We start from the raw sequence: 19,920 nt of genomic DNA, 5'->3' as shown, positions 1-19,920 counted from the left end.
GATGGATCAAAAGAGCACAGCAAAAATTAAAATACAAGGCGCAGTTTCCCGTGCACTTGCCTGCATCTGCTGTGTGAGTTCCCTGGCCAGGACGGTGTCCTGAAGAGCATTCTCCCGCTGAGAGGCATCTGCAAGCACATTAACTGTGGTTTCTGCTTCTTGTATCCACTTTAGGAAGTTCTCCAGATCCCTGCGAGAGGCCTGCACTGTCCTCAGCTCACCCTCCAAGGCACTCTGTCTGTCAGCAATGCTGCAAGGAACAACACGACAGGCACGTCTCCGTTACTTACAGTGTGACAGTCCACATCATGCACGCCCTAAAGAAAAATTAACAGATGGCCTCCAAGCAACCTTTATTTATTTAAGTACCTAATGTAACTGGGAGATTTGTTTATATGTGTGTCTTAAATAATCCTTAATGGAGGGGTAATGTGAATTTTGAGAAGAAGGAGAGGGAGAGAGATATAAATATTAACAAAATCACATCCATATCATAAAATAATTATAACATTTTACAGTTCGTAATTGTATGCTGTTATTCCCCATACATTTTATTTCAGTACCTTAGTATCATTCCTGACACTCAAAAGGCAATATCAATAAATATTCATACAAGTGACTAAATGAATTCTAGGAAGAAGTAAAATCTGAAGTGTTTAAGATACAATCAAATAATTTAAAGGACTTACTTTATATATTTTAAACACTTCAGATCAATGCAAACTGGTTCTTCAAGCTGATATAATAATATTATATTCGGAAGACACTGGACAATCAAGTTTTTATAAAGCTTTCATTAAATCTACATCAAAATTAAAGCGTAACTACCCTGGAGTTGCATGATTTAACAGACACACACACCTGTAAATCCAACCTTTAAAATTTCATATATCTCAAAGCTCCATATAAAGAAAACAAACAACTTAATTTGCGAATGGGCACCAACAATTTCACTCCTAGGTATTTAAACCCAAGAGAACTAAAAACATATGTCCACACAAAAACTTATACAAAAATGTTTATAGCAGCATTATTTAGAAAAGCCAAACAGCAGAATCACCCCAAATATCCATCAATTGGGAGGGGAATTACTAAACAAAATGTCGTATATTCACCCACGAAATATTACTCAGCCATAAAAAGGAAGGAAGTACTGATACATGCTCAGCATGGATGGACCTTGAAAACATTACGCCAAGTGAAAGAAACCAGACACAAAAGGCCACATATTGTGTGATTCCATTTATATGAACTACTTAAAAGAAGTAAATCCATAGAAGGAGAAAGTAGATTAGTTGCTGACTAGGACTGGAAGGTAGAGGGAAATGGGGACGGACTGCTAATGGGTGGTGCGTTTCTTTTCAGGGTGATAAACTGTTCTGAAATTAAGAGTGTGGTAATGGCTGCACAACAGAGAAAATATACTAAAAACCATTAAGTTGTACACTTTCAAAGGGTAAATTTCATGGTATATGAACTGTTATCACAATTTAAAAATCAACACATGTAATATGATCTTATTTACATATTTTTTCTATCTGCCCATCCACTCATCCATCCATTTATCATCATCCATCCGTCTTTCTATCTGTATATACAGATAGAGGGGGAAATGTCTGGAACACTAACCTAATATTAAAATAGTTCCAGGTGCTGGGATGTGATGTGGTTTACTTTCCTATTTGTACTTTTCTGCATTCTTTGAATTTATAATAAACAAGTATCTTTTTTACATATCAATAAACACATTCCTTCTAAAAAATGGGTAAAAGATGTAAACAGACATATCATCATAGAAGATGTACGGATAGCAAGAAGCACATGAAAAGCTACTCAACATCAGTAACTATCAGAAAAATGTAAATCCAATCCACAATGAGATATCACTACATATTAGAATGGCTTTAAGAAAATGACCAAACCAAGTGCTGATAAGAATGTAAAGTAATTGCAACTCTCATACACTGCAGGTAGGAGTGTAAAATGGTATGGCCATATTGAAAAACAGTTTGGCAGTTTTTTTATAAAGTTAACCATGCACTTAAGATACAAGCCAGCAATCCTATTCCTAAGTATTTACCCAAGAGAAATGAACACATGTGTCTACACAAAACCTGTATGCAAATGATCATAGCAGCTTTATTCATAATGGTCCAAAACTCATAATAACCCAAATGTCATCAGCTAGTAAATAAACTGGGGTACATGCATATAATGGAATACTACTGAGCAATAAAAATCCAAAAACTAATGATGGATACATCAACATGAATGGAACCTCAAATGCATTTTGCTAAGTGAAAGAAGCCAGACATAAAAGCTACATACTACGATCCCATTTATATGACATTCCGGAATGTCATCAACTTCAACTCAGCATTCACTTACTGAAAAACCGCCAACAGTGTTTGCCTGCCTACAGAACAAATTCAAATTGCTTCTGCTGGAACTCAATGTCCTCCATAATCTATCACTAACTTACTTTTCCAGCTTTACGCCCCTAGTTATTTCCAATAGTTCAGATCAAAGTGGTATGTTCCTTTTTCTCTAGAATATTCTTAATACTATGTCTACATAATTTTATACCCACATAAAAAATGTCCTTCTGACAATCTTCACCTATCAAAGTCCTTCCAATCCTTTAAGGGTTAAAGCTACCTCCTTCAGAACATCTCAGCCCAATTAGGTTTCCTTGTCCTGAGTTCATAAAAGGTCAAAACTCTTCTTCATTCAGAAATTCATGATATGTATCCTGGAAAAGCCCTTAGATTGTGATCTTTTTTCACCCTTAAATTTTACTTTATCTATATCATAGAGATTTCTTGTCTGTCTCCCTGTTCCATAAACTCACTATGGGCAGAAGCAGTCTTTTGTATCTCCATATTCCTCAGAGTCTTTATTATAGCATTATGATAGTTTTATAGAATAATGAAAATCTTTTTACAATATGCCTTTAAAATTACCTCCCAAACTCCACTTTTCAAGAAGCTACTGACAGAAGTCCTCTACAATACCTAGTTCATAAATCCAGAAAGAAGACAATATAAAAAGCTGAAAAACAAGAAATCTAACAGGCTCTCATGCTAATGGTGAAAGGAGATCTCAGAAAAGAGGGCAATGCACCAAACTGGATCAGATGAGGGCTGTCTTCACCATTCCAGCTGTTATGTTTCTTGTTTTAATTTGACAAAATTAACAAAGGAGACACTCTGACAAAACAATAACTCAAAAGAGGACAAAAACAAACAAACTCCATGAGATCCTAGGAGGAAAGCACAGAAAATCCCCAGGATAATGGCTGTGCAGCAGGCCTGGAAAGCTGTCTCCAGAAGAAATGTCTACAAGAAAAAATCTTAGAAGTGATAGACTGCTTAATGTCATTGACCTTGTCAATCACTGACAGGCCATTGGAAAATGTGGGAAGAATTAGCAATAGGTGCAAAGAAAACTAAGCGTATAAAAACAAGGCAATTATTAATTTCAGGTAAAATAAACAAAGAAGCAAAATCATAGTAAACTTTAGTGCCTGGCTATTAATGATGTTTAGACAGGCATAATAATGTCAACACTGAATATCTGCTTCTCTAAAAATTCAATGATAAGATGGTACAGCCACTATGGAAAACAATATGGCAATTCCTCAAAAACATAAAAATAGAACTAACATGATCAAGCAAGGGGAAGAAAAAAGCTGCCGCTAGGGAGAGGGACTGTAGTGAGTAGTGAGAGTACCACTATACTCTATTATAAATCTTACAGTATTTTAAATATTTTTGTAATCATATTCATATATTTAATTTTTTATATTTAGAAGTTATCCACCAGAATTTGGGTGGTTGGTGGTGTTTTATCTTCCACCTAACCCTGCCCATATTTTCAACTATTAAAATATCAACTGAAGAAAATATTAAGAATAGCCAGGGCTTCCCTGGTGGTGCAGTGGTTGAGAGTCCGCCTGCTGATGCAGGGGACAGGGGTTCGTGCCCCAGTCCGGGAAGATCCCACATGCCACGGAGCGGCTAGGCTCGTGAGCCATGGCCGCTGAGCCTGCGCGTCCGGAGCCTGTGCTCCGCAATGGGAGAGACCACAACAGTGAGAGGCCCGCGTACAGCAAAAAAAAAAAAAAAAAAAAAAAACCCAAATAAAGATTGTGCCAAAAAAGTACTAGAATTAAAGGAGTATACAGGCACAATTAATCAACCATGAACAGACGATTCTAATTTTAAGAACACTCATATAAAATTTAGTAATTATAAAATTTAGTAGACTATTCTTATTTTAAGAACACATATAACATTTAGTAATTATAAAATTTAGCAAAGTCAAACACGTTCAGCTTACATAATCAATATCCTTTATTCTTAAGAATATTCACACGTACATAACAGGTTATGTGGCAAACAGCTAATGTAGAAACACGTCATTATGAATTAGCTGTATTAAACCCTAAGAATGCCCAGACTAGGGAAAAGGATGCAAATGTCTAAGAACCTCATTGGTGAAGGCAGAGATTCCCTCTATTTGAGAGACACTTACTTACAAACTTAACAAGCATGAAGGAAGGACCAGGCTAGCAGGGGAGGTGGAAAGCCTAAAGTGGTGCTTCAGAGGAAAAGGGAGCTAAGAGAATCATGAGCGCTTGACCTTAGACATTGTTGGTTCCACTGGGTTGGATAATACCAGCAGCATATTTTGGTGACCAGTGGAACATTCTGAATCCAGAAGCTAGGGCATTTATTGTAAAACTGTCAAATCATCTACTAGTCATCAATGGGAAAACAGATTCTCCTTTAAAAGTATTCACTTTGCAGGAAGCTGCTAAAAAATAACTTTTAGACAATGGTTAAGAGATGTCTACTTTATTGGTTACTAAAGCAAAAGAATACAGGTTTTGGATCAAGGCAGACATGGCTCCACCACTGACTAGCTGTGAAACCTGGGGCAGTTGCCCACCTCCTCATGCATCATTTTCACCAGCCACTTGCCACACAAGGTTCTCCATGGTCTGAGTCTTGCTTACCTTTCCAAGTACCATCTCATTACTCCAAGCCTCATGCTACCTACAAAAACGAACCAATTACTAACCCTCAAAGTGGTCACTGTTTCACATCCAGAGCTTTACTTTTTATTTTTTTTACTTTAAATATCCTTCCTCACCCCTCCATCCCCCCACTAAACTTTTCCCTTTCCACCTGGTTAATTTCTACTTACCCTACAGAACTTGGTGCAGATACTTTCCAAACCTATAGTATCTCATTCCATAGCATCCCATAATTTCTCTTATGGTGCCTATTAGCAGGCCATTATTGCTGTAACAACAAATTACCACAAACATATTGGCTTATAACATTTTTCCCTAACCTTGTATATGAATTTGGTGAAATACTGGGAAAGTAATTTTATTTATAGGATGCAAATGTGCAATTTAATAATAAATGTCCTAGGGAATTTTTTAAAATTCACAAATATCTGGTGTCATAGTTTTTTCATCATGATCATAATCAACAACTAAAAATAATGAACATACTGAAAACTAAACTTTATTTACAGCAGTCTGAATTGTCTTCATGTTATTATCATAAATATACATTTTAAAATGTATAACCATAGTATTTATACTTATAATCTGATTTTTGAAATTAATATAATTTCATATGAAATCTGTAACAGAATCTAGCTAAAAGGTATCAGCTCTCCACATCACTCATTTTATTCTTTTTTTAAAAGGCTAGAGTATGGTATACTGGACATGACAAGACACTACAAGAATCTTTTATTTATTTTCAAGGAATTTCACATGATTTATCATAATACCGTAAGGCAAAAAAATCACTAAAATTAGATGCTCAGAAGTATGTACACACACTTTATGACACAGGCTAGTAAGTTACTTTTAATGCCATTCATACGCTGCTCTCAGAAGGAAGCCACCTAATTTTACCACCTCTGCCGTTTACTAGCTGTATGCCTTGTGGTAAACCACTTCAAATCTCCAATTTTCTTTTTCCATCTTTAAAATAAAGAGCTTGGACTAGCTGAGTAAAGGGCCCGTGTCAGAATCTCTAGGGGTCCTTTTAAAACTACATATTCCATCATAGAGATTATAAGACCTACTGGAAGAGTTCCTCCATTCTCACTCCATCCCTAGCTTCAAATTCAGCTTCATTAAGAATCACTGCATGTAGGGACTTGCCTCGTGGTCCAGTGGGTAAGACTCTGCGCTCCCAATGCAGGGGGTCCAAGTTCAATCTCTGGCTGGGGAACTAGATCCCGCATCCATGCCGCAACTAAAGTCTGCATGCCGCAGCTAAGAAGTACACATGCCACAGTAAAGATCCTGCATGCCGCAGGATTTTAAGTTCAGGAAATTATGGCTACTAGATAAAGGCAGAGAAGATTTTTTTCTTTTAAATCTTGTAAAACCCACAAATCATAAAGAATAAAGATAGGCTGAAAACCTAAAAGAAGTTTTGAAGTTTAGAAGGATAATTTTAGCAAAAAATTTTTTTTACTTCAAACAGAAGTAGCAGACTATATAATTCTTTAATGCAAGAAATGGTGCAGACTGAAAGTATAAATAACTTCTCATAAAAGATTTAAAGAATGTATGTGTGGCAGATTTATAATAGTTTACATTAAAGGGAACTTGGATTTTTTAAATGTAAACTCAGCTTTTAAAGAGATTTCTGTTATAAAAGCAACTATGATAGGCTACAAAATAGCTTATAGTCATTTTGTAGCATTACAAAACATGGCCACCCATATAACTGAATTTTTAAAATGTTATTTTAAATGTTAAATAATGCTTCATTTTTAAGCTACAAGATATAATATTGTTTAATCAAATGTGCATGTGCATATAATTGGTCAAAAGAGTGTCTGAACACAAGTAGATATGTCTTTTTTTTTTAAGACTTCAATGGAAAAGAGTGTCTTAGCAAACCCACAGATATGTGTTGCTAAATTTCGGTATACTTTAAAGGTGACGTTTACAGTTACATGAGATTTAAATATATTTACCTCTTCTAGAGTGGAAAATAGTAGCATCACTAGTTTGAGTGGCATGTAAAAAACTTACAATGAAACAATTCTTTAAGCTTCCCATTGAGTACCTTCACAAGGTAATTTGTCCTTTGGTGTATAAAGTATCATTTAGCTAGGAAATATATTAAAGTACACTTTAATGCAGTGGATTTAATGAAGAATTTGTCACTGGAGATATCCCCAACCATCTATGGTACTTTGTGACCAGTCTCTGTTGCATAGAGATTGGGTCATCATCAGGCACTTAAAAATTCACTCCATGGAACTCAAGGAGACTGTTCTAAGCTGCTAATACCACACCACTTGGGAAGCTTAAGAGAGGTACCCGCAACCCCGCTATTCAAGTCAGAACTTGTGTGAGGATTTATCACACCACATCCTATTTCCCTTTTAACTAAGTCACTACCAGATATTTGGTCTTAGCCAACCAATACTGGACCATAACCCCAATACTGCTCCATACCTTTCCCAATCTACCCCCAAAACCCTTCTTCCATTAAGCCTGGAAACCTATTCTACGATTGGGAGATTCCTCAGATCCTTTTACCCTGTCTTAAGTGAAATTGGTTTCCCTAGTGCCATCAATTTGTCTGCAGACTTCTAACGAAGTCTTTTTCTTTTTTCTCTCAGACCCTATATGCCTCGTGATGCACAACTGTTGGAATGAGCGTCCGCCTCCTTCGAATTGCTACTTCCAAGCCGCTGTTCTCCCATCTTCCAGGCAAAATCCTACTCCTTCAAAGCAGAAGACATTTTCCATTATGCTCATATACTGACCTCCAGGTCCATGGTAACTGCACATAGGCTGCTCACTGCCTCAACAGGTAAGTGGAGTCTGAAATCCAACTCAAGATCTACTTGCCAAGCCATAGGCTCCAGTGAGGGACTGCACCTCCCAGGGAAAGGGACATGATAGACACCGTTATGCACTAGTGCATCCCGGTCTCCACTACCTTACAAATACCTTCCTCTCCCCTGCTCCCTCTCCGTCTGACTTTTCATCTGCATTCTTTCTACTTGCCTCCGAGTAGATACACATTGCTAAAGAACACCACAACAGGGCTATCTTTCCTTTACATTATTATAATAAATCACAAATAGGCACCCATCACTGCCCAGCACTAAAGTTCCCCTAGGAAGCTCTCTGTCCCACCCACCTAGATTCTGCAACTGATCCTCTTTCTTCAAACTTCTCTCAGTCACACTTCCAGCCTCACTGAGAGCACGCCTCATGGATCATAAAGAAAGCAGAAGTCATTGCACTGAGAATATGTCATCTTCCCCCTACTAAGGCTCCAATCCACATGCATCTATACTCATCTTCTCACTGTCCTTCCTGTCATAATGGAAAAAGCAGCCCAGCTCTTACCAAACTCAATTCTACAGATCTCACCTTATCAACAGAAGGACTTCTTTCCTCTTCCTTTGTCACCTCAGTCTGACATCACTCTACTAGATCATTCCCATGAGCATACACACATGCTTTATTTCTCATGTCCCATTTTAAAGAAAAGTCATTTACCTCTCTTTAACCTTCATTGCTTTCCAGGTACTACCTAATCTCTCTGCCTCTGTTTACAACAAACTTCTCTGGTGATCTTTCCACAAATCATTTCTATTTCCCCAACTTGATCTCATTCTCTACTTTCTACCCCATTACTCCCTTGAAATTGCTCTTTTCAAAATCACCAAAATCTCCAAAATGTGGAATTCCAGGAATGGTGTTGTGTCATCTTTTCGAATTTCTCAGCCTAATTAAACACAATGGATCATTCCCTCTTAAAAATATTTTCTTCCCTATATTTCTGAACACCTGGATTTTGTTTCTACTTCATTCGAAGATTTTTCTGAGCCTTTTCTGTTCTCTTTTCCTTTTTTTGCTCCATCACCAAACCCTAGACTCTATGGACTCAATCCATCTCCTTCTTCTCCATCTTTATTCTTTTCCCAGTGATCTCATCCAGTCCCACAGATTTAACCTCCACTGTAGATGCTAAGAACTTCCCAATTCCTATCTGAGCTCTGGAATGTTTGAGTTCCAGATTCACATATCCAATTATCTATTTGACCTATACACTTGGATATCTAATAGGCATCTCAAATGAGCATGTCAACATCCAGTTCTTGAATTTTTTCTCCCAGAAACTCCCACTGCCTTTTCCAGTGAACGGTACTACCACTCATCCTTTCACAAAGTGCCATCTTAGATTGCTTCCACTCCCCCAAATTACATATCTAATCCATCAAACATCTTTTCTACTTCCGAAGTACATCTCAAAGCCATGACCTTCTTTCCACCATTGCTGGTACACAATATCCCAGGATACCCACCATCTCTCACCTGGACCACAATAATCACTTCTTTACTGGCTGTCCCAATTATTCTCTTACACCCCTAAAATATATTCTCCTCATAAGACTAAGCAAGATTCGATTGAATATTATAAATTAGATAGTGTCATCCCTTGCTTACTGATTCCAATAGCTTTCCATTGTACTTAATATCCAAACCCTTTCCCATGTCTTATAAAGTTCAGCATGATGTTGCCTCTGCCTCCCTCTTCTACCACTTCTTAAGCCCCCTTATTCATTTTATTTCAACCACATTCTATGCTGTTTCCTGCCTCATGACTTTTACCTTTGCTGTTGACCCTAGAATTTTTTTCAGATGGTTCTTCTTAACCTGAATCAGCTCAAATGCTGCCTTCTGCATTATGCTTTCTAAATTTAGCCAAGCTAAATAATTCCCTCTCTTACGTAGCACCTCTTTAGTTTCTTACGTAGCACCTCTTTAGTTTCTTTTGCCTCCCAAATCATCATCTATAATTATGTATTATTTTCTTTTTACTACCTGGATCTTCCTATGAAAGCTTCCTGGGGGGTAGGCACAGAGCACTGTTTATGGCTGAAGCTTCAGGGCTGATCACAGAGCTTGACAAAGATAAGGTTAAATAAATAAACATTTAATGAACTAACTCATGGGAAAAAAGAACAAATGAAAGCAAAGACAAAGGCTACAGGCACTGGTCCTTTAGGTTGTTTATTATGGAGTTAAATGCATTAAGAAAATAACTGCTTGCTTGAGCTTGTTATATACAAAATGAAAACATTAGTATTGTTAGGTTTGTACCACAAAGACATTATTGGTAAATTTTTTTCAAAGGCAATAAAACAGTAATTGAAATATTAAAACAATATAACAAAAAAGGAAAATAAAGAAGAGTATAATTTTTACACTTTTCTTCTTTACCAGTTTCCTTCCCAGCTCAGAAGGGAAAACTAAAAACGAAATGCTAGCAATGAAAATAAAAGAAACAGGTTGGAAAATAAAGGTAACATTCAGGGAAAGGAGCAAGCTTCGGAGAGGATAAATCAAATTTGACTGACCCAAATCTCATACCAGCATACAGGCTCAAAGGATATGGCTACCAGTACTTTTCACCTAAGCGCATTAATTTGGGAGTGATAGCTGCTACAACACTCATTTTAAGAGTGCAAAGGATGGGCCAGGTTGATGTCAGGTCATAGGACACAATCCCCATATGAGTATCTCCACTGACCACAGTTCAAAGAAACTGGCCAAATCAAACAATGAATAAATGCTGAAGAAGAACATTTCATTTTTATTAGTCAGCTGGGACAATAAACAATCACTGCTGAAAAAGTAATAACAGAAATAATGAAAGTTTCAAAATATACAATAAAAATAACTGGGAAAGCAATCAAAGGCAAATTCAAATTTTTGGAATGTAATGTTTTCAAAATAATCAAGGCCTTCACAAATTCAGTCTTTAGTATACACAGTATTTATATAACCCCTTGTAAACTACGTGCATTCCACATGTCCAGCAGGACGTTAATAACAAGTTAATGAACATTAATTAGAAAGACAGTGCCATTTCTAAAGAGGAAAGTTCCTTCACTAGATAAATCTGTATTTGTGGCTCTCACATGAAATAAACTTTAAAAAATACTACACCCTTTCTTTCCAGGATGGTTACACTTCTGCTTAGGCAGAAAACACTTAAATGCAATGTAAATGCAGCAACTGTGATGATTTTACTAACTGCTATGGTCTGAATGTATCTGTCCTCCTCAAATTCCTATGTAGAAATCTTAATGCCCAATGCGATGGTATTAGGAGGTCGGTCGGCCTTTGGGAGATGATTAGGTCTTGAGGGCAAAGCCACCATGAATGAGGTTAATGACCTTATAAAAGAAGCCTGAGAAAGCTCTCTTATCCCTTCTGCCACATAGGGAAAGGAGAAGTCTGCTACCCGGAAAAGAGTCTTCACCCGACCATGCTGGCACCCTGATCTTGGACTTCCAGCCTCCAGAAATTTGAGAAGTACATTTCTGTAGTTTCTAAGCCACCCAGTCTGTGGAGTTTGTTACAGAAGACTGAACAGACTAAGACACTAACAAGAAAATTGCATTTTCTAAAAGTTTCATCTGGTAATAAACATTTAGAATATCTATACCGCACTCAGTAAATCAGATAACCATTTATTTTCTCATTAATGTAAATCGAGACTATTCAAAATGACTACAGACAAACAATTGACGATGACTAAACCTTCCGCTAATTTAACCACAGACAGTACTGCACAACAGACCAAAGGGCAACGGATTTATAAGGAACACATAATATGACAGAGCAGATGATGATAATTTGGGGTAAACTTTTGTTGAGCACATACCATGTATGAGGAACTTTTATACCTAATTCTTGACCCTAACAATAATCTTACCCATTAGATATGTTCTCTGCTTTACAACCAAGAAATTGAGATTCAGTGAGTTGAAATAACTTGGTCAAAGTTCACACAGACGGTAAGTGAATAAGCTGGGATGTTAATCAAGGATTGCCAGACACCACAGCCAGTGTGCTTTTCGTCCTGCCTGTACAAACCGAGAAATGCCTCAAAGTAGGCAGCAAAAGATGGCTTCCGGGGGATGGAGGGCAAAGAGAAAAATACATAATAATTAATGATCTATAGGATATTCCTTATAACATAAAGTTATATTGTCTCGTTTCCTTCATAATGTTTCAGCATAAATAACTATGTGTGTGTATATGTATGTGTGCAAGTATGTGTGTATGTGTACGTACATACACATATACATGAACATACGCACTCCAGGGTTAAAACAACATTTCAGACCCACATGAGGCATCTACACTCTGAAAGTTACTATAAGCCCATTTCAATTATCGTTATCTCAATTTGCACTACAAAATTTGTTAACTGGCATTAAGAGATGTAAGGAAAAAATTTCACCAGCAAAAAGAATAGTGGTCAAGGTATGTCAATTAGTTTAAAATGTTAGAGACAGACCTGTTGTTTACAGAATCCAAAATATCGGGAGCCAGTTATTAATCCAGAATTAATCATTTTTTGTACATTAGAAAACTATTATTATGAATGTATCTAAACGACATGTTAGCCCCAACTATGCCCTGAAGGAGCAAACACATTAATATTTCTGCAGCTAGGAACAAGGCTATTCACACTAAGCGGGATAAAGATCATAATAAATAGCCTCACGTCAATTCAAAGCTTTCTGTTATCAGTGAGCATTGGATTTCGGGTGGTAGATAAGGGATCGTGAATGGCCAAATGACTTAGTCCAACTGCAATTCAGACAAAACATTTCCTTTGAATGCTGATATTAAATTTCATATATTATACCGCAATAATAGTGTTCCATGTGCAATATAATAACCCTTCACCCCTCCAGAATTTGGCTGACTACAATGTACATTCAGAACACAGCTGGGAGATGAGAGAAAAGCCATGGTGTAAAGGTGCTCCAGGGCCACTACAGCAGGCACAATGGCCATGTACTAGAGAGAGTTACATTTATTCGTAGCAGAGGCCCCCATATCTTTAATCAGATCTGGTTTCTAAACTCAACACAGATAAGAACCAGTAAGTAGAATCACAAAGATCTGAGAGGTGGGTACTCAGAACCGTCGTCAGCAATAGCTGAAGTTCTGACAGCAAAGAAGAAAAATAAAGCGATTTTTTAAGAAAGATAAAAGCCCAACTGCACAGTCAAAAAAGGCTTGGGTTCCAATCTCAGCTCTGCCCGTAGGAGCTCTGTGATCTCCGGTATTCCTTAACTTCTCTCTACTTCAGTTTGTTCATCGATATAATGTTGATGAAAATTCTTCCTATCTCCTATGGGTATTCAGAGGATTAAATAAAATAATGCAAGTGAAGAGCTTAGCACAGAGCCCGACAATTAGGAGATGCCCAATAAAATTTATACGCTAAAAACGAAGCACAAAATCTCACAAAGCACTGCAGCCTGAAAAAATTCACCACCAATTCTTCAGAGCGTGGAGAGCACTGTCATAATTTAAGAAAGAAAATATCATCTTGGCTCTGCCATGTACCTTTGAACGTGTCATTTAACTTGTCTGAGGGAGCATTAGAGTAAGCATTCTCGATGGAAGAAAGTATGGTTCTTGGTGGTGCAAGGTGGCGGAGGGGAGTGGGAAAGATCTACTCTTTTTACGTATAAAGCATAACTATAAAGTACAGAAACAGATACACAGGATACCCACGGTATTAAAATGTCCTGTGGGCAAGTATCTGAAAAGGCTCCTTAGGCGGGGTGGATAATGTAAAAAAGGTTAAGAAACACTTGTTTAAATGAACTGTAAGGTCAGGTACAGCTCTTATAGTTCCTTAATTCTCTCTTCATAACAATAATGCCAAGAATTCAAAGAATGTTTAATATAGGTTCATGTACTTTGCTAAAGAAGGCAAGGAAAGATTTGTATATTTCAGGAAGATCTTCAATTAAACAGTTAGAAATTGTAAATATCATTGTGTTTAAAAGAGAAAATCCTGGCAATACATAGAAAACCCAGCTATCACTATGATGGGATCCCGTGAGCCACAATTTTGTTGTATTTTCTTTGCTTTATAGATAATAACATACCTAAACCATATCTAAATATTAACATGTTTACTTATTTCCCCTAAAACGCAGAAAGAAAATAGAATAAAGACAATGACTTGTAACTACCATAAAACTGGAACACTGTGGTTGTCTTAGCTATCATAAATGAAAGCTCACCCTGGAATATAATTCATCTTTAATTGTCTCTTCCATCTAATCTAACCACTGCTGTAGGCTGTCTTAAAATATTTACAAAGTAAAAGCAAAAAAAGAACTGGAGTTGCTAAATAAAGCTGGCCACACATTCCTAAGTGATCAATTTTTCTGGTATTGTTTACAATAAAAACAAAGTCATAATTCTTACAGTAGACGGAATTTGTGGAAACACACAGATAAAGTATGCTTAAGGACGATCTCTCTTAATGTTAAGGCTGGGTTTTTTAACTGAGATATAATTGACATACAACACTGTATTAGCCTTAGGTGTACAACAATGATTTGATATATGTATATATTGCAAAATGATTAGCACAGTAAATTTAGTTAACATCCATCACTACACATGGTTACACATTTTTCTTGTGATAACTTTTAAGATTTAGTGACTTTCAAATACACAATACAGTACTGTTAACTATAATCACCATGCTGTATCTTACATCCCCAGAAATTATCTTGTAACTAGAAATGTGTACTTTAAAGCTGTTTTTAATTCCTCCTCTTCCCTGCCTCAGTTTTGGGATTCTTACTATATCCAAATTACCTGTTACAACAAGAGAAAAGCAGTTGTACTAAAATGCTAGAAAGACCAGTATTATAACTATATTCTGCTTTAAATACTTTGAAGTTTTGTATTTGCTATCCTTGTCTTTATATTCTCCAGAATCCTAGGGATATGCAGCAACACATTCATGTTCACATACTGCTCATAATTCTTTTCTTTGAGTTTCCCCAAATTTACATTAGAGACTCTAACTAAAAATGACATTCTAAAAATGTACAAAATACCTCCATATCAAACCATTACTACATGCTTGTCCATACTTTATTAAAGTGTTCTGATATTATCCGTTTTATTCACTGCAAAATAAATGTGGTTTTGATATCAAGTTAGCTTTCAGGCAGTTGCATCTGAATATTCACGATGTGTGAAACCATAATTTCATTCAGACACAGGTATTCACGGTACTATGCAGGAAGCAAACAGTGTTTTACGGATGATGAATATAAATATGCAGTCTTAAAGGATGCTAACCATTGTTTACAGTGCCTCAAACTCTAGATGCTCAAGCGACAGGAAAATTTCTCTTATAAACACGTACGCTATTTTAGACTGTTCCAAATTTACTGACGAGATAAAGTAATGAAAAGAAAAGACAGTAAGTTAGTTGAAGCCCAACATACACTTAGTATACTTCAGGAGCTAGTGCGGATCCATGTGTTCTCAGACAAAACCGAGGATGACCTGCCCAAATAGCACACTGCTTTAATTACCGTTAGGGATAACATTACCCTGCTGTCTCTGTAATACCTAAGTGTTCCTTACCATCAGAGTACTACCAAATGTACTCAAGAGGCATAAGAAAATCAGAACACATAAAATGATCACGGGCAAGGTTTAGACTCATTCAAGGAAAAATTCCATTGCAGAAATTCAAGTACCCAATGTATAAATATACACTCTGTACTAAGTGTGATAATACTAACTCAGTACAGCATGAAAATTTAAAAATAATAATAAAATATGTGACCTGTTCCACACGCTTCCATGAGAAAGCCAGAGCAATCAAATTCTCAGCTTGGGCTTCCCTGGTGGCGCAGTGGTTGAGAGTCCGCCTGCCGATGCAGGGGACACTGGTTCATGCCCCGGTCTGGGAAGATGCCACATGCCGCGGAGCGGCTGGACCCGTGAGCCACGGCCGCTGGGCCTGTGCGTCCGGAGCCTGTGCTCCGCAACGGGAGAGGCTACAACAGTGAGAGGCCCACATACCGCAAAAAAAAAAAAAAATTATCAACTTGACAACATACATACATACAGCTGCCAGGGCCTTAGCATTACCTTTGTTTTAGATTGACCCATGATGTTTTTAAGTACTCCGTGGTTTCTTTCACATTCCTCGTGTCATCGCTGCCATATTCCTCCAGCAGTTTCTGCAGGACATTCTCGAATGCCATTACGATACCAGCACCGGGAGCCAGTTCTTGAAGCAACATCTAAGGTGTAATTTCAGATGTAATTGTTAGACCGGATCACTCAATAACAAGTATGACCAAAACACTGGTCCTTCCAGTAGGTTTTAATATGTTTTAGACACAGATATCAAAAGAAGGAAGCAAATTATAAAACAAACTCTTGCATGTAAGCTCAAACAAAAATAATTCTGGAAGTGTAAGTGATCAGGTACATAGCAGATAACATTAAAAGATTACTGTCTTTTCTCCTTTGATATGTTTTACTTCCTCAAACCAGTTGTCTTCTTTCATTCCTACTGCTATATCTGATCCTTAGAGGAATATGTATCTTACAGGAATGAGCTTACTATAGAGTTAGTTCCTCTATAAGTGCTTGAAGATATGGAAAGGGCAACAACATGGAAGTCTTCTTGTCCCTGGATCACTGTGTATCACTGTTTACAAAGTTAACTGCTTGGCTGGATCCAGTAGCTAAGCAAGGTTTACTGAGAGTTGCTTGAATAAACTAAATTGATGCTGTATGTCCATAGGCATTGGTTCCTTGATAAATTTTTTTCCACCTCTGAGAGCTCTTGTATCAAGATACGCCCCATGAAATCTAAGTGACAAATGAATGTTCTTAAAATGATTTTTGTAGCAACTAGCAGAAAAATCCACCCTAAAGTTCCAGAATAGAACTATACTGCTGATTAGAAAAGAATATTCTTTTTTGAATTATGGGTTTCTTCAGGTATATGCCCAGTAATGGGATTGCTGGGTCATATGGTAGCTCTATTTTTAGTTTTTTAAGGAACCTCCATACTGTTCTCCATAGTGGTTGTTATCAATTTACATTCCCACCAACAGTGCAGGAGGGTTCCCTTTTCACCACACCCTTTCCAGCATTTGTTTCTAGATTTTTTGATAATGGCCATTCTGACCCGTGTGAGGTGATACCTCAGATGAATGGATAAAGAAAATGTGACACATATATACAATGGAATATTACTCAGCCATAGAAAGAAATGAGATTGAGTTATTTGTAGTGAGGTGGATGGACCTAGAGTCTGTCATACAGAGTGAAGTAAGTCAGAAAGAGAAAAACAAATACCGTATGCTAATGCATACATATGAAATCTAAAAAAAAAGGTACAGGGCTTCCCTGGTGGCGCAATGGTTAAGATTCCGCCTGCCAATGCAGGAGACATGGGTTCGAGCCCTGGTCCGGGAAGATCCAACATGCCACGGAGCAACTAAGCCGGTGCGCCACAACTACTGAGCCTGCGCTCTAGAGCCCTTGAGCCACAACTACTGAAGCCCGTGCGCCTAGAGCCCGTGCTCTGCAACAAGAGAAGCCACCGCAATGAGAAGCCCACACACCTCAATGAAGAGTAGCCCCCGCTCACTGCAACTAGAGAAAGCACGCGCGCAGCAACGAAGACCCAACGCAGCCCAAAGTTAATTAATTAATTATTTTTAAAAAATGGTACTGATGAACCTAGTGGCAGGGCAGGAATAAAGACGCAGACATAGAGAATGGACTTGAGGACACGGAGGGGGAGGGGGAAGCTGGGGTGAAGTAAGAGTAGCATCGACATGTATACACTACCAAGTGTAAAATAGACAGCTAGTGGGAAGCAGCCGCATAGCACAGGGAGATCAGCTCGGCGCTTTGCGATGACCTAGAGGGGTGGTATAGGGAGGGTGTGAGGGAGGCTCAAGAGGGAGGGGATATGGGGATATATGTATACATATAGCTGATTCACTTTGTTATACAGCAGAAACTAACACAGTATGGGGAAGCAATTATACTCCAATTAGGATGTATTAAAAAAAAAAGAAAAGAATATTCTGAATATGATGATTGAAACACTGATATCACTTTTAACTGTATTCCTCTGGTTAAGTGTCCAGGAGCTTTGCTGATTATTACTTTTGAGTCTTTTGGTGAAGACAAATCAGCAGACAGTATAAACACAGAGAATGATCCAGGAAACCAGGATACCTGGCCACTTGCTTTTTAAGTTGTGACCATGGAAAGCCTACATGTCTGAAGAATAAAAACATACTCTCATGTCTGAGATTTTTCCCATACATCCTTTATTATATTCTTCACAAGCGTAACTTTCATTTAGGCTATCTGAAGGGTAAATAAATGTTACACAAAAGTATAACCTAACAGCCATAACCTCCAACTCAAGAATATTTTCTATGACTGTAGAGATTTAAAATAGCACTTTAAAAATACCATAAGTGTTCAATATCATCAACTCTATAATCCACCTAATCACAAAAAAGGTACCTGCTGTGATGATATTGATAAAATGGTTTGGTTATAAAGGTATTAGAAGAAACTAAACTTACTTAATACTTGATTTGTTCACTACAGTAGCCCTCAAATGAAAATCTCAGGAGATTTCATAAATAAAAAAATACCTTCAGGGTAGATATGGAAGGGAACAAAAGGAGGGTTCCTGGGATCCTGAAAATGCTTTCTTTCTAGATGCTGGCTCATGGGTAAGTTCCATTTGCAAAGAGTCAGTGAGCTATAAATCTAGGATACACGTACATTTCTATTTGTTATGCCTCCAGACATTTTTCAAAAACCTTCCTGGTCAAATTCTTTATATAAATTTCAGTGTACATTCTAAGCACTTGGGAAAACATTATGACATGGGTCCTAAAAATTACAGTTAGCAACAGAACAAAAAAAGCACATCCCACAAATTGATAATGCCAGAAAGTATCTAATGAGTCTTACTTGATTATCAGAAATTTGTTTGATAAGTGGATCCCTTCGAGCTTGTTGAAGAATATAGAGGCGAGCCTCATACTTTCTCATGAGCTCCTCCGTCTCTTCCCTGTGGTCATCCCACTGAAGGCTGTCAATAATCATGTCCTCCAGCTGCTGCTGTCTTAACTCCACACCATGCTGGGTGCTATCCCACTGGTTCTTGACCTTTTCCACTGGAGGAGGCATTATATATATTTTTAAAAATCCCAGAAAGTAACTATCAGGAAAGGGAAAAAATACCTGATACCAAATTCATCACAAATAAGGTTATATATAGAAAAGAGAAAGGAGGCAAAATGGTACATACATTTTAAAGGAATTTTATTATGTCTGCCACACTGTATGACTGATATATTTCTGAAACCATCCTTGAAGAAAAAATCTTGAATTAAACTCTATTTTAAATGCATTAAAATATCTCACAATAAAGATACTGAGTATTATAAACTGACAAACTAAAAATTATAAAGAAAATAAATTCCTACCTAATTTATATTTACAGAACCTGGTTTGAAGAAAGCAGATTTTAACAGTACATTATGATAGAACTTTATGACCAAAGATATAGTCATTTGTCATCCTCTAAGGAAGTATTGATTTTAAAAGAAAATAAAATACTTAAGAATACTTTTCACATTTGTTTTACTGTAGCATGAAACCTCTCTAAAAGGAAGTGTTTTTATATATTCAAGAGAAGTGCTAAAAGTAAATTAGATTCAAGTTCTAGGTACCCAGCAGTTTTTTATTATAAAAAAATCCATATTGGCTCTTTTCCTCTCTCTTTTTTATTGTTTCTATTTCTCTTTCTTTCATTCTCTCTTTCTGTCTCTTTCTCTTTTCCTTTTCTCTCCCCTACTTTCTTTCCTCTTGTATTTTTAACATGTGTCAAGGAAAAAGAAATCTAAGGAAACTTAAACTTTTGATTAATTACTTCAGGGGCAATTCACGATTTGAACTGAAGTACTAGTAAGCAATAACTTTAAATATCTTCAACA

The 19,920-nt window shown here is 37.1% G+C and overlaps 1 protein-coding gene across 14 annotated transcripts in view; it reads right to left on the bottom strand.

Annotated features, from left to right (window-relative positions):
• UTRN (utrophin) overlaps nucleotides 1-19,920 on the bottom strand; it is a gene marked incomplete at its 5' end in the record, with an annotated part of 496,387 nt that overhangs the window by 235,267 nt on the left and 241,200 nt on the right. For all 14 annotated transcript variants that reach the window (XM_079938689.1, XM_079938693.1, XM_079938692.1 and 11 more), the window contains 3 exons: nucleotides 61-250; nucleotides 16,019-16,173; nucleotides 18,893-19,098. In XM_079938689.1, the coding sequence (XP_079794815.1) occupies nucleotides 61-250; nucleotides 16,019-16,173; nucleotides 18,893-19,098 (551 nt within the window). The remainder of the gene's footprint in view (nucleotides 1-60; nucleotides 251-16,018; nucleotides 16,174-18,892; nucleotides 19,099-19,920) is intronic.

This window comes from Stenella coeruleoalba (genome assembly GCF_951394435.1).
Source record: "Stenella coeruleoalba genome assembly, chromosome: 12".
In the NCBI taxonomy this organism is placed as follows: domain Eukaryota; kingdom Metazoa; phylum Chordata; class Mammalia; order Artiodactyla; family Delphinidae; genus Stenella; species Stenella coeruleoalba.
The sequence above is the reverse complement of the archived record's forward strand: the minus strand, read 5'-3'. Positions and strand labels throughout refer to the sequence as shown.